The following is a 15104-nucleotide window of genomic DNA, read 5'->3' on the forward strand; positions in this document are numbered from 1 at the left end:
CAATGGAAGAAAAATACCACACAATCTCACTCGTTTATGGATAATAAAGACCATTATAAACTGAAGAACAAAAATAGGTACAGAGGCAGAGCAGCATTGAACAGACTGTCAAACTACAGCGAGAAGGCTGGGGAGAGTTGGGGGTGGGAAGAGGGGGGTAAGAGGTCAACCGAAAGACTTGTATGCATGCATATAAGCATAACCAATGGACATAAGACACTGGGGGGTAGGGGAGGCCGGGGGAATATCAAGGGGGGGGGGGGGAGGAGACATATGTAACACTCTTTTTAATACTTTAAGCAATAAAAATAAAATAATTGTCAAAGGCTTTAAAATGGGAAAAAATATTACTGGATATCCTTTCAAAGGAATGGTGTGTGCTATCTATGGAACCTTTAGCATTTATGGAATGTTGTCTAATCATACAGAAGTCTTTGATTTCATTACATTTGGCCTATTTTATAACTCTTTAAGTAGTAGAAAAATAAGAGTAATGGAAATGATTTTTGGCCAGATATGCAAATGAACCTTGTTTGTGGAGATACACTAGTTTCTAATCTGTGGATACCGAACAGTTCTGCATATATTAGCAAAATCATTTTGGCATTCTTCAGATTCTCCTTTGAACCAATTTATTTTTACGTCTTATCTATTAATGAAAAAATCTTTGATGTGTTCATTTTCTATTTGTATGAGTCATAAATGTTAACCCTTAAAAAATTATTCTGAACTTAAAATAAATTACATTGTAGAGAAGTTCTTTTGAAAAAACTATTAAATAAGTTCTGTTCACAACATTCAGTAATAAATTCAATTTATGAGGCCTTAACTTAAAGCATTCAAAACCACAAACCTTGAATGAAGAGGTGGATGTTGCAGAATAGCCACTTGCTCCAGACACCAGTGACACCATTGAACCATGTCGACGCAAGCTGGATTCAGATCCATAACCAGATTCAGTCTAAAAAAGAAAGTAAACTACATGAAAAAAAAAAATTAAATAAAAACTACTTAATCATCACAAGAAAAAATTGTACCTGTGTGAGATGATAGATGTTTAACTTATTGTAATCCCTTCACTATATATGTGTGCTTGTTGTACACCCTGCTGACATATGTAAATGCTACAATCATTATGTTGTACACCTTAAATTGCCACTAGGATATGTTAATTGTACCTCAATAAAACTGGAAAAATACTTAAGAATAAACAAGAGTTCTCCAATAAAGTAATAAGGCTGTTATAAAAATTGGATAGGACAAAGGCAAAAAGTAAAAATAATAGGAAATGGGCTAAGATGTCTTGAACCACTTTAAATCCTTTTTGTAGTACAAAGAAATAAACAGTAAATTTTAAAAAAAGTAAAAATGAGGAAAACTTGCAGTACTATTTCTTTATAGTACTATTTCCAGTACTATCATTTATCACTGTCTCAATGAAACCTCTCCTATTACATTAGGCAGTTTGCCTCTGTATTCTCAACCATTCTTCACATAACACAATTATAGCATTTACCGTATACTTGGTTATATTTAGATTTTATAATTACTATGGAACTTGGTTCTTCTGGAAAAAGACTGTATCTTTTTCATTTTTGTAGCCACCTCAATAGTTCATGTCACACAAAAAATTCTCAACTTTACCAGTCTGTTATGAAAAATAATTGAACTCCAGGATATTGGGGTATACTTAGACTTAGCACTGTAATAATCCTATATAATAAAAGCTGAATATGCAAATTGTCCCCTTGGGTGGGAGTTTGACTGGCCGGGAATTCGACCGCTCGCTGTGATGTGCACTGACCACCAGGGGAGGGCGCGAAACACTGGCAGCAGGCGGCACTAGAGGTGCTGCCAGCCTTGATGGGTCTGATGAGAGCAGGACTGCAGTGGGATGGTGGAGCAGGTGAGCGGGCAGCGCCAGGCCAAGGCGGGCGTGAGCGGGTCCCCGACTGCCCTGCAGACGGCAACCAATGGCAGCAGCAGGGGGCAGGGCCGCCACCTGCCTCCCAGGCGTTGAGGGAGCTGGGCAGAGGGCCTGGCCCTGATAGATCGCCCCATAGACGGTGACCAGTGGTGGGGCTGGGACCAGGCCAACACAGGTGAGAGTGGAGGCCCCGAATGGCAGGGGTTGGGATGAGCAGGCGGTGCCAGGCCAAGGCTGGGTGCCAGGCGTGGCTGTGAGACTGGGGCTGTGAGGCTGGGGGAGCAAGCTAGGGCCTGATCTCCACAGACCACCCCAAGGGACCCCACCTGTGCATGAATTTTGTACACTGGGCCTCTAGTACTTTCATATAATTCTGATGTAGTTGTACTCTTCAGAGCATCAACTTTATATTCACCCTCCCTATGACAAATGCAGTACCAATAAAATAGACAAAGGAATTGTACATTAAAAAAAAACCTTCCACGTACAGTTAACCCTCAAATTTTTGGACAATTTAATGGACTTTGGATGTAATAGTCACATTCTGGTCTGTATGTCATACATGAAAATTAACACCCTGTTAATTTTAAAATTCTTTTAACCAAGATTTGCTTATAATTAACAGGTTATTCTTTTGTTATTAATTCACTGTCATTTTAAAAATATATATATTTTTATTGATTTCAGAGAGAAAGGGAGAGGGAGAGAGAGAACAGAAACATCAATGATGAGAAAGAAACACTGGTTGGCTGCCTCCTGCATGCCCCACACGGAGGATGGAGCCAGCAACCTGGGCATGTGCCCTGTTGATCAGGAATCAAACCGTGACCTCTTGGTTCATAGGTCAACTCTCAATCACTGAGCCACACCACCAGGCCTCACTGTCATTTTTAAAAACATAAATTTTATTAATTTCAGAGAGGAAGGGAGAGGGAGATAGAAACATCAATGATGAGAGAGAATCATTGATCGGCTGCCTACTACACACCCCCCGCACCCCCTGCCCTGGGAATGGAACCAGCAACCTGGGCATGTGCCCTGACCAGGAATCAAACAGTGACCTACTGGTTCATAAGTTGACGCTCAACCACTGAGCCACTCCTGCCAAGCTCACTGTCATTTTTAACAAATTTTAGAGAATAGACCATATGTTGGAAAAAACACTGTAGTAATTTTGCTGACATATATAAACATTACATATCTACAACTATAGTATATATATTTGAATCCAAGAGTCACTACTTGCAAACAATGTTCGGTCAATGATTAGCAGGTAATCACAGTGCATCACACACAGTAATTGGTTCTGCTGTTGCATGGTGTAACTTTCTGCAGCAGTTTTAACTTGTGTGCTGGCCAAGTTCCTACGTGCGCTAAGCCACGGCCCAGCCATGTGGCATTTACTTACTCGAGTTGACTGATGATTGCACAAATGTATTAGATCTATTCAGTATAAATTTAAAATTATAGTATTACATATAGAAAACTTCTCTGTGAAATTAAACTTTTCAATCATTTTAATTATACAAACATGTCTACATAAGTAAAAATAGGTAAACTAATTTGTCAATTTTTTATCGTACACACTTGGAAAACATACTTTATTATATAACTAGAGGCCTGGTGCACAAAAATTTGTGCACTCGGGGTGGAGGTCCCTCAGTACGGACTGTGCCCTCTCGCAGTCTGGGACCCCTTGGGAGATAACGACCTGCTGGCTTAGGCCTGCTCCCGGGTAGGAGAGGACAGGGTAGGGCCGACTGGGGGGTTGGGGCACCACCCCCTGTCACACTCAAGGCAGGGTTGATGGGGAGGTTGCGGTGCCACCCCGTCACACACAGAGCAGGGCCAATCAGGGGATTGGGGTGCTGTCCCGTCACGCACAGAGCAGGGCCGATCAGGGGGTTGGGGAGCTCTCCCCTGTCACGCACAGAGCAGGGCCCATCAGGGAGTTGGGGAGCTCCCCTGTCACTCACAGAGTAGGGCCGACCGTGGAGGTGGCGCACTGCCCCATCACACACAGAGCAGGGCGGATCAGGGGGCTGGGGTGCCGCCCTCTATCACCCACAGAGCAGGGCCGATCAGGGGGTTGGGGCGCCGCCACTCTCACACTCAGGGCAGGGCCGATGGGGAGGTTATGGCTCTACCCCGTCACACACAGAGCAGGGCCCGTGGGGTGGGGGGGTTGGGGCACCGCACCCTGTCACACACAGAGCCGCAGGGTGATCAGGGGGTTGGGGAGCTCCCCCCTATCAGGCACAGAGCGGGGCCGATCAGGGGGTTGGGGTGCTGCCCTCTGTCACACTGATCCCGGTGCCGGGAGGCCTCTCAGCACCGCTGATCCCAGTGCTGGGAGGCATACTACCCTTTTACTAAATAGAATAGAGGCCTGGTGCATGGGTGGGGGCTGGCTAGTTTGCACTGAAGGGTGTCCTGGATCAGGGTGGGGGTCCCCACTGGGGTGCCTGGCCAGCCTGGATGAGGGGATGATGGCTGTTTGCAGCTGGTCACACACCCTTCAGGGTGGGGGTCCCCACTGGGGTGCCTGGCCAGTCTGGGTGAGGGGCTGAGGGCTGTTTTCAGGCTGGCTCCCAACTGCTCCTTTTTTTCTTTTTTCTTTTTTATTCTGGGCCAGCTTTAGCTCTGAGGCTTGTCTCCAGCTCTGAGGCCTCAGCTGCTGAAAACAGGTATCTGGTTTGTTTAGGTTCTATAATCGAAACTCTGTATCAACTCCAGCTGGGAAGCCGGCTGAAAGCTGGTTTCTGGGGTTATGTTTAGCTTCTATGTTTGTTACAATGTTTGAAACTGCAGGCTCAGAGGCTGGCAAGGCAGGTGGGGAACGTTGCAGTCCTCCGTCACTGAAGCAAGCAAGCCTCATGTTAGTTTCAAGCTGCCTGGCTGCCGGCCGCCATCTTGGCTGGTAGTTAATTTGCATATCGCCCTGATTAGCCAATGGGAAGGGTAGTGGTCGTACGCCAATTACCATGTTTCTCTTTTATTAGATAGGATGGACTTTCGGCTTTAATGGACAGCCCCTTGCCCGAATTATTATATCGTGATTTTACCGTACTTGAAACATGTTCATGTATTTTAGATTTCTGATTACTTCCTACTGCTATTTTTTAAAGTACTGTGCATGACATTAACCCTAGTCTCTAAATCAGGGGTCCTCAAACTACGGCCCACGGCCACATACAAATACAAATATCGTATTTGTTCCTGTTTTTTTTTTTTTTTTTTTTACTTCAAAATAAGATATGTGCAGTGTGCATAGGAATTTGTTCATAGTTTTTTTTTAAACTATAGTCCGGCTCTCCAATGTCTGAGGGACAGTGAACTGGCCCCCCGTTTAAAAAGTTTGAGGACCCCTGCTCTAAATTTAAGAGGTAAAATAACATCTAATTATTCTTGGCATACACATAATAAAACTCAATCATCCCATTAAAATAGTAGTTGTTTAGATTACTTGATTTTCAAGATTAAGAGTATGAATCATTAAAATTAAGTGCAATATATTGTAGAAAGTATTTCCATTGACATTTTACATCCTCTGTGCTCTCGTTCCTAAAAATCCATTACATTTCCTATATAGCTGTTGGCTTAGCCCTGACATTATTCTAACTCAGTGATGGCGAATCTATGACACGCGTGTCAGAGGTGACACGTGAACTCATTTTTTTGGTTGATTTTTCTTTGTTAAATGGCATTTAAATATATAATACGCCGAGCTCAAAAGGTTCACTATCACTGTTCTAACTGGACAATGTTTTTCTAGGTACAGAATATCAAGCTTTTATACTGATTTAATAAATAAAATTGTATTATTTTTACGTAAATAATATTAACACTAGTTTAATACACTTTTCCAGTTCAGTATTACTTCATTAGTTAAAGTTTATATTCTAGGAAGGAGGAGGAGGAGAAGGGAGTTAGAGGGAAAAAGGAGCTAAAAAATTCATAACCAAAATAGCAAAACAACTCATTAAAAAAATATATCTTCAGGCAAAGACATTAGAAATTTATCCATGTGACAAACGCAGCCTCTTAAAATTCAAACTTTCAGCATATACAAGTCACCAAACACCAAACAAAATGATAATTGTTATGCCCAGATTTCAAGATCCCCCAAGACAGACCACTAGGGAGCCGAGTCTGATGCAAAAGCATACAGTCTTTTATTCAAGCCCGGGACTTGGTCGCCCCCCCCCCTTACCCCCCGGCCCACCTCCATTACTGGATGCAAGAGAGAGCCCCGAGTCCCAAGGGAACAAAGAATTTATAGGGCTTGGGGTTGGGGGGTGGGGGCACACTCTGACCACTGATTTGGCTGATTCCGGTTGGTTGAGTGAGGGCCGGGGGCTAGGGACGCAAGGGCAGGGTGCAGCTAGGGTGTGGTTACACAAAGACAGGGGGGTGGCTAGCATACTCTTGGCCTTGGGCTAGTTACCCCCGCTTACCCATTGGCTGAGATAAGGGCAGGCTGAGTAACTGATACATTCTGCGGCTTTTTCTTGGAAGAGGGGATAAGGACACAGCTATCAGTCCTGTTCTGTCCTTGCAATAATGTCATACTTTTAATGATGCTTATTTATAAAACACTATATTTATAAAAGTTACTGCAATATCTTAACTCAGAATTTTCTAAAAAGTTACATATTAAGACTAGATGGATTCAAACCTCTTCTCCAAACCTTACATCACTATACACCACTCCACATCTCAAAGCAAAGCAATGTCTTAGTGATGAGGCCAAATAAATATTTTGGTACCAGGAAAACTATTAATGAAAGGATAAACCACTTTACTGTATGTGCATTATACCTCAAGAAAATTGTTTGTTTTTTTAAAGGTAAATCTATTCTATGACAAAAGAAAGCTGGCCAGGGTGCAGTAGGGGCACTGCTACAAAGAGGTACAAAAAATTGGGGTGTGTGTGTAGGTTACAACTGTCAAAACTCAATTGTCCAATTAAAATAGATACATTTTTAAGAATGTTGAATAGTATCTCAACAAAGTAGATTAAAAAAAAAATGGTAAGCTTGTTTCAATATAACAGAATCCAGAAAAAGATCATCTATATAATAAAGAGCCAGGGTCATAATGACCAAAGGCTCAACCAGACCGGAAGTCAGTGCTGGGTTGCCGTGGCGACCCAGCACTGACTGGGGCCGTTGCAGGCGCCCCAACCCAGCACTAACTGCCTAGGGGGGCTGCGGATCAGGTCCGGAGAGAGGCCTGCAGAGAGAGGGGCAGGGTCTGATCCGTGTAGCCTCTGTGGCAGCCGTTGATCAGAACTTGCCTCCCTTTCTCTCCTGGCCTGGCCAACAGCCAAGCCTCCATTTCTTTCCAGGCCTCCACCAGGGCTGCTGATCAGCCCCCGTTGATAGGCCCAGAGATGCTGACTGGCATAGAAACTGACCAATCAGAACCATATCTGGGTGAATGTAAGGAGCCAATGGCTGCCTAGGAGGCGGAGCTTTTGACGCTGACTGGCATAGAAACTGACCAATCAGAACCAAATTGGCCAGCAGGGGAGAGCAGTTAGGGGCGAGATCAGGCTGGCAGGGAGGGCTGTTGGGGGTCAGATCAGGCCAGCAGGGGAGGGCAGTTGGGGGCAACCAGGCTGGCAGGGGAGGGCAGTTGGGAGGGAGATCAGGCCAACAAAGGAGGGCAGTTAGGGGCAATCAGGCAGGCAGGCAGAGGCAGTTAGGGGCGATCAGGCAGGCAGGCAGAGGGGTTAAGGGGAATCAGGCAGGTGCGTGGTTAGGAGCCAGCAGTCCCAGATTGTGAGGGGGTGTTCAGACTGCCGGTTTAGGCTCAATCCCATAGGGGTCCCCGATTGGAGTGGTGCAGGCTGGGCTAAGGGAATTCCCCCTTCCGTGCACAAATTTCGTGCACTGGGCCTCTAGTTCTAATTATAACAATCATACAGTTTACAAAAGAAAATAAGACCTTTTATCAAATAATATCCTGGAATAAACATACTGCGCTAGTTTCTTTACCTAAAATGGTTCCAGTTTCTTATCATTTTAGACAATAGCACTAAACTTTCTAAGTGTAGCATATCAACACTGTAATTGTTGTACTGGTTTGATAGTTTTTCCATTGAATTTATATATAAGACTGGAATTGAAAATAAGAATCTATCTGTAATAGGTTAAAAATATAAGATACTTCAGAAGTAACTTATCTTAGATACCTATGTATCATCCACTTCTAAACAGAAATGAACCTTAACTATCCATTTCAATACAAATGACCCCATAATTTATAATCAAAATTTTATTATTTGAAAAATATTCAAAACCAAACAATGTGAAGTATAAATCCAAATAAATCTACCCTCTCCATTTCTTGCTTCATATCAAAGAATCTTAAACAGAGCAAAACAATTAAAAGATCTTGAAACAAAATATAAACACACTACAAAGCTTTAATAAGTGTGTCTTCACTACCAAACATATTTCTTATATCCTTGCCTATTTTTTCAGGTTTCACTATTTCAAAATAAGTAATACGTACCTCTTTACAACAAAGACATGATAGAACAAGACTCTATTATGGTAATATTGACATTTTACCTAATGGGCAGTAAAATGTGGATGCTAAGAGTTTAGTGTAATTGTATTTCCGCCTCTAATAAAGTTTCACTTAAATAAATTCCATCATAAATTATATAAATCATTCCCAGGAAAAAGAAAGTATGATAACCAATTCCAATGTTACAGAATTTAAATAATAAAGATTCCATTTCAGTCAGTAAGTGCACTGAGATAACATTGAGTGAAATGTTTAACAAATTACACACACAGACACACACACACACACACAAATGAATCCTCACTGTTTTTAAAAATTAGTCATTCTGGCCGAAACTGGTTTGGCTCAGTGGATAGAGCGTCAGCTTGCGGACTGAAAGGTCCCAGGTTCGATTCCGGTCAAGGGCATGTACCTGGGTTGCGGGCACATCCCCAGTAGGAGATGTGTAGGAGGCAGCTGATCGATGTTTCTGTCTCATCGATGTTTCTAACTCTCTATCTCTCTCCCTTCCTCTCTGTAAAAAATCAATAAAATATATTTTTAAAAAAATTAGTCATTCTGGAAATGTCTGTAATTGTGCAAATGATGCTGCCATTGTGTAAAACATTCCTGATAATCTGACCACAACATTTAGCCTAATTTTATGACATAGCTACAAAATGGAGCTATCTCAAATCACGTTTAGGAGTCACAGAATAAAAATAAAAGAACTGTCTCATAACTTTAAAGGAATAACTTCAAAATGTTTAAGTTTGATCGGCTTTCTTATTCACAGGACATGGTTCTGTAGTTTTGTATTTTTCTCAAAAATCTAATCTATCAACAAAGATGCTGATATCTTTCAATGGTTTATATTTTTAAAAAGGGTGTTTTAAAAAGTGTACTCATTTATGGGCATTTACCTACCTGAGCAGTGTAGGTGCAGCCTTGTCTCAAGATTCAATATTTTATAAACACTGTCATGGGGCTGAAAATAATTCTAAAAGAGAAGTTGTAAAACTATTCTGAGAAGTGGCAATGTTGCTGACAAATCTATTGTTGCTTCCCAAAATGTCCTCTTTGAAGGCAACAATACTCATCCTGTATTTGTAAGATCTACTTTTTGAAGGTCAAGTGGGTGAGGGAAACAGAGATGAAAATGGAAAGATAGTAGTTTATGGTCACAACTGATACACTGTTAAGTGTTCTTAAAATTAGAAGATGCTTCTGAATCTCATTGGTATTTTTGTTAATAATACTTTAAAGACATGCTGGCTTTTAAAAAATTCCACTCACTCTTCTACAACAAAAAAGTTGAGTTTACTTATAACCCCTAATCACTAATATAGTATTTTGAAAACACCAAATTCTATCTAAAATTAATAGTGAGAAATTCAATTACAGTTACCGTAGGCAAAAACTTTCTTTCCCAAATTTGTGAGTTAGTAAGCAGTATTTCTTAACAGGTTTGGCAAAAACATAAAATGTCATTTTGGTTCAATAAAAATGTACTGAGTATATCTTATATAGAACAAGGTTTACTTCTTTTAAATACTACAGTAATGAGACCAAAAAGCACAATCTTTTGGCCACTAGAGGGGGTCAGTAGCATTTTCCAAATAGCAGTATACTATTTGGAAAGCTGACCTTTAGATCAGCGGTTCTCAACCTGTGGGTCGTGACCCTTTCACAGAGGTCGCCTAAGACCATCAGAAAACACATATATAATTACATACTGTTTTGTGATTAATCACTATGCTTTAATTATGTTCAATTTGTAACAATGAAAATACATCCTGCATTATCAGATATTTACATTATGATTCATAACAGTAACAAAATTATAGTTATGAAGTAGCAATGAAAATAATTTTATGGTTGGGGGTCACCACAACATGAGGAACTGTATTAAAGGGTTGCAGCATTAGGAAGGTTGAGAACCACTGCTTTAGACTAATTCCTTTACATGTTCTGTACCCTCTATATCTAGACTTTTGGAGAAAAATGAAAAGCATGATAAATTAAATCATGTAGTTCAAAGTTATGAATTTAATAAAATACCAAAAATGTCCTAAGAACTGATTTGAAAAAAACTCAGTCACAGCTAAATCTTATAGTTTGGTTTAATCATGTGGAAGATAAACTTACATATAATCATTCTGCACAGTCTGTTCATTAGCCTATCGTTATACCAAAGCAGGGTATAAATTACAGTAAAAATGTTGGCTTATAATTTTTAATGGTACCTGGCTTTTGAAAATCTTATTCTTTTCCTTAGCAATGCTCTCCAGCAAGAAATACAACAACAAAAAAATAGAGACAGTAATTAAGTAACTTCCTCAGGGTTTCAAAAATTATGTTATTAATGGCATAGTTCCCCCACCCAAAAAAGTACATTGTCATTTTTCCATTTTAATTATGGAAAGAGAGAAAATATAAGATTAAATGTTAATATAAGGACAAAGGAGCATTTTCCAGAAACTGAAATTCTGAAACCTGTTATAAAGCCAAATAAGCTTCAATATTATTATTTTAAAGCAAACCACATGAGAAGCAAGAAACTATAATCAGGAGAACAACCTAATCGATAGAGTTGTAATTTAAAATATAAGTTGCAAAGACAACAATTTTATTCTGTCTAGGTCAACAGAATATTTGAGATAAAATCTGGCACAATAATTTCATACTTGGAAATATTAAAAATCTCATCTATTTAGCCTTTCAAATATGTATGGATCCCCCCAAAAGAAGCAGTATTTTCTGAAATAGGAACTGTATTTAAAGGGCCAGAAGGTTGAGAACAGGGGCTGTCCATTAAAGCCGAAAGTCCATCCTATCTAAGAAAAGAGAAACATGGTAATTAGTACGACTTCTACCCTTCCCATTGGCTAATCAGGGCGATATGCAAATTAACTGACAGCCAAGATGGCGGCCGGCAGCCAGGCAGCTGGAAGCGAACATGAGCCTTGCTTGCTTCAGTGATGGAGGACTGCAACGTTCCCCGCCTGCCTTGCCAGCCTCTGAGCTGCAACTCTAAGCAATATGTTACAAATATAGAAGCTAAACAAAACCCCAGAAACCTGCTTTAGTCGCCAAGCTTCAGCCAGCAGGATTGCAACATTGTTTCAAATACAGAAGGTAAACAAAGGCCAGAAACCTGCTTTCAGCAGCGGAGGCCTAAGACCTGGAGCCAAGCCTCCGAGCTAAAGCTGGCCCAGAATTAAAAAAAAAAAAAACTAAAAAAGGAGCGGTTAGGAGCTTCAGTCATCCGCCAGCCTGAAAACAGCCCTCAGCCCCTCACCCAGACTGGTCAGGCACCCCAGTGGGGACCCCCACCCTGAAGGGTGTGTGACCAGCTGCAAACAGCCATCATCCCCTCATCCAGGCTGGCCAGGCACCCCAGTGGGGACCCCCACCCTGATCCAGGACACCCTTCAGCGCAAACCAGCCAGCCCCCACCCATGCACCAGGCCTCTATTCTATTTAGTAAAAGGGTAGTATGCCTCCCAGCACTGGGATCAGCGGTGCTGAGAGGCCTCCCGGCACTGGGATCAGCGCCCAAACGCCCTGCGGCTGTGTGTGTGACAGGGGGCGGGGCCACAACCTCCCTATCGGCCCTCCTCTGTTCATGACAGGGGAAGGTGCCCCAACCCCCTGATCAGCCCTGCGGCTCTGTGTGTGACAGGCTGTGGTGCCCCAACCCCCTGATCAGCCCTACTCTGTGAGTGACAGGGGGGAGCTCCTCAACCCCCTGATGGGCCCTGCTCTGTGCGTGACAGGGTACGGAGCCAAAACCCCCCTGATGGGTCCTGCTCTGTGCGTGACAGGGGGCAGCGCCCCAACCCCCCAATCGGCCCTACCCTGAACGTGACTGAGGGTGGCATCACAACCTCCCAATCCGCCCTGCTCTGTGCATGACAGGGGGCGGTGCCCCAACTCCCCAATCAGCCCTGCTCTGAGCCCGGCCAGGGCCTGCACCTAGGGATTGGGCCTGCCCTCTGCCACCCGGGAGCAGGCCTAAGCCAGCAGGTCGTTATCTCCCGAGGGGTCCCATACTGCGAGAGGGCACAGGCCGGGCTGAGGGACACCCCCTCTCCCTCCGAGTGCACAAATTTTTGTGCACCGGGCCTCTAGTCTATTATAAGGATGCAACTACACTGCAGAAAAATGCTTTATGTAGGAAGGCAATAAGTAAATTATAAAGGTGTAATAATAAGCAAATGAGCACTAAAATCCAGCACAATAAAGTATTAACAAAACTGTGTTATAAGGAGAAAATGATGTTAGATTGGGAAAAAAAATAGAATATAAACTTTATCTCCAAAATATTTTGAGGTAAAAACATACAGAGAATAAGAAGGAAATACACTAAAATGAAGAGTAATTGTCTCAGTTATAAATTAGTTTTATGTCCTGGCCAGTTTTATTCAGTGGTTGAGCACTGGCTCGCAGACCAAAGGGTCACAGATTCAACTGCTGGTCAAGGGCACCTCGGTTGTAGGTTCCCCAGTGTTGGTTGGGCGCTTACGGGAGGCAACCAGTTGATGTGTCTCTCTCACATTAAGATTTCTCTCTCCCCTCCCTCCTTCTCTTCCACACTTTCTAGAAATCAATTGAAAAAATATCCTCTGTTGAGTTTTGTATTTTTTTTCCTTTATGAGCAAATATTACTTTTAAAAACCATAGTGGGGAAGCAATAAAATCTAACTAGTAAAACTATTTGCAGGAATGGTTTAGACTTCCTAAGGACTTTTAGATCCAACTGTATGGAAAAGATTTTTTTAAAGGAGGTTGACTGATCATTTATTTTTCAGTATTCAACCATGCATCCATGAGAACAGCTGAAATTAACTAGAAAGAGGAGTTTATAAAAAAAATAAGGTTGTTGCTTTTGGAATAATACTGTTACCACTCACTGATCAATGTTCTCATAATCTACTTACTTTTTTTAAAAAAATATATTTTATTGATTTTTTACAGAGAGGAAGGGAGAGAGATAGAAACATCGATGAGAGAGAAACATCAATCAGCTGCCTCCTGCACATCTCCTACTGGGGATGTGCCCGCAACCAAGGTACATGCCCTTGACCGGAATCAAACCTGGGACCTTTCAGTCTGCAGGCCAATGCTCTATCCACTGAGCCAAACCGGTTTCGGCTGCTTACTTTTTTAAAATGCAAAATAAGAATGAGGCCTACACTGAAAGGCTTCCAGGAGGATTAAATGATAACAGTGTCTAATTATTCTTCAAAGGGATGGTACTGAAAAGAACAAGGGGTTAGGAAATGAACAGTGATATGAGCATTCCTATCAATGACCATATCTGGTTTATCAAGAACATGGATGTGATGGAAAAATGACAGAATTGTTTTCAGCTAGGATAACATTTTAACCGGCAGGACATTGATTTATTTTGCTACCTATTCGTATTATTCCTAACCCAATGTTGTGTTTCATCCCTCAATTCCAAACAAACCTAGAATATTTACCAGGCAATAAAGACAACATAAGCAAAATATTTTAGGCTATTAGCGAAAAGATATACTTGATTAAAATTAGTTTTATATTCTTTGTTTTTAAAAAATTAGATAATTTTAGGTAAAATTAGAAAATAGTTACCACTGCTGTCAATATGTGTAAGCCATGCCACCCACCATGACTTCTCCACATCAAATTAGAAAAAGCAGAATCCCATCTGTCCCAGTAACTGTCAGAAATCCTTCTAAATAAACATTCAAATACAATATTGAAACATTATAAAACATGACTTTTGTAGCATAACTTCATTTTTTAAAAATATTTTCTGTAGTAACTATATGGGAAAGTTATTCAACTCTAGTTAACTTCCATTTTTACTTGATCTCTCTTATCTAAAGAAACATTTTGCAAGCAGATTACAGACTAAGGCTAGAGAAGCAAGCTGAAAAATCTAGTAATATTTACCTAAATTGCTAGTAACAAATAGGTGGTAAGCATTATAAAAACTTGCAAATTTGGTAAACATCATACTGAGTTATACAATACTCACAGAACATTGTTTGTATAACTGCCAGTCTGACCCTATCCAAATAAATATACAATTAATGATAAATGGACCAAGGGTGGCCAATTAATAGTAACCTGGAGTGAAAAGGCAATCAGATTTTTTTCAAGGCATTTACTTTTGGAAATGCTCAGGGGTCCTCAAACTACGGCCTGTGGGCCACATGCGGCCCGCCTAAAACATTTATCCAGCCCGCTGGGTGTTTTTGCCGCCGCTGTGTGCATAGGAATTTGTTCATAGTTTTTTTTTTAAACTGTAGTCCGGCCCTCCAACGGTCTGAGGGACAGTGAACTGGCCCCCTGTTTAAAAAGTCTGAGGACCCCTGGATTAGGGAGTTAGTAGTAGGAGTTGAAGCTGAAAAGAAGCCAAAGATAGGAAAAGGTCATGACAAACCAAGGAAGAAGAAACTAAGAGGAAGATGGGAGAGCAGAAGTTATGAATAAACAGGTACTATAAAAAGAGAGAACAACAGAAGCTACTCAGGTGAATGGAGAGTAACTGAGTTCTATTAACAATTAACAATTAAGATCAGAGTTAAGTATACATTTTGGGATTTCTGTGCAGATAGGCCATTCTAAATTTTCTTGGTTCCTGGCAGAATTCCTATTTATCAAC

At 41.4% G+C, this 15104-nt stretch overlaps 1 protein-coding gene across 3 annotated transcripts in view; it reads right to left on the reverse strand.

Moving 5' to 3' along the window:
• The window catches only part of CERT1 (ceramide transporter 1), a 101032-nt gene that overhangs the window by 57741 nt on the left and 28187 nt on the right, over positions 1–15104 (reverse strand). For all 3 annotated transcript variants that reach the window (XM_081089435.1, XM_081089433.1, XM_081089434.1), the window contains one exon: positions 854–961. In XM_081089435.1, coding sequence (XP_080945561.1) covers positions 854–961 — 108 coding nt within the window. The remainder of the gene's footprint in view (positions 1–853; positions 962–15104) is intronic.

The sequence above is a fragment of the Myotis nattereri genome, assembly GCF_964212035.1.
Source record: "Myotis nattereri genome assembly, chromosome: 4".
Lineage (NCBI taxonomy): Eukaryota > Metazoa > Chordata > Mammalia > Chiroptera > Vespertilionidae > Myotis > Myotis nattereri.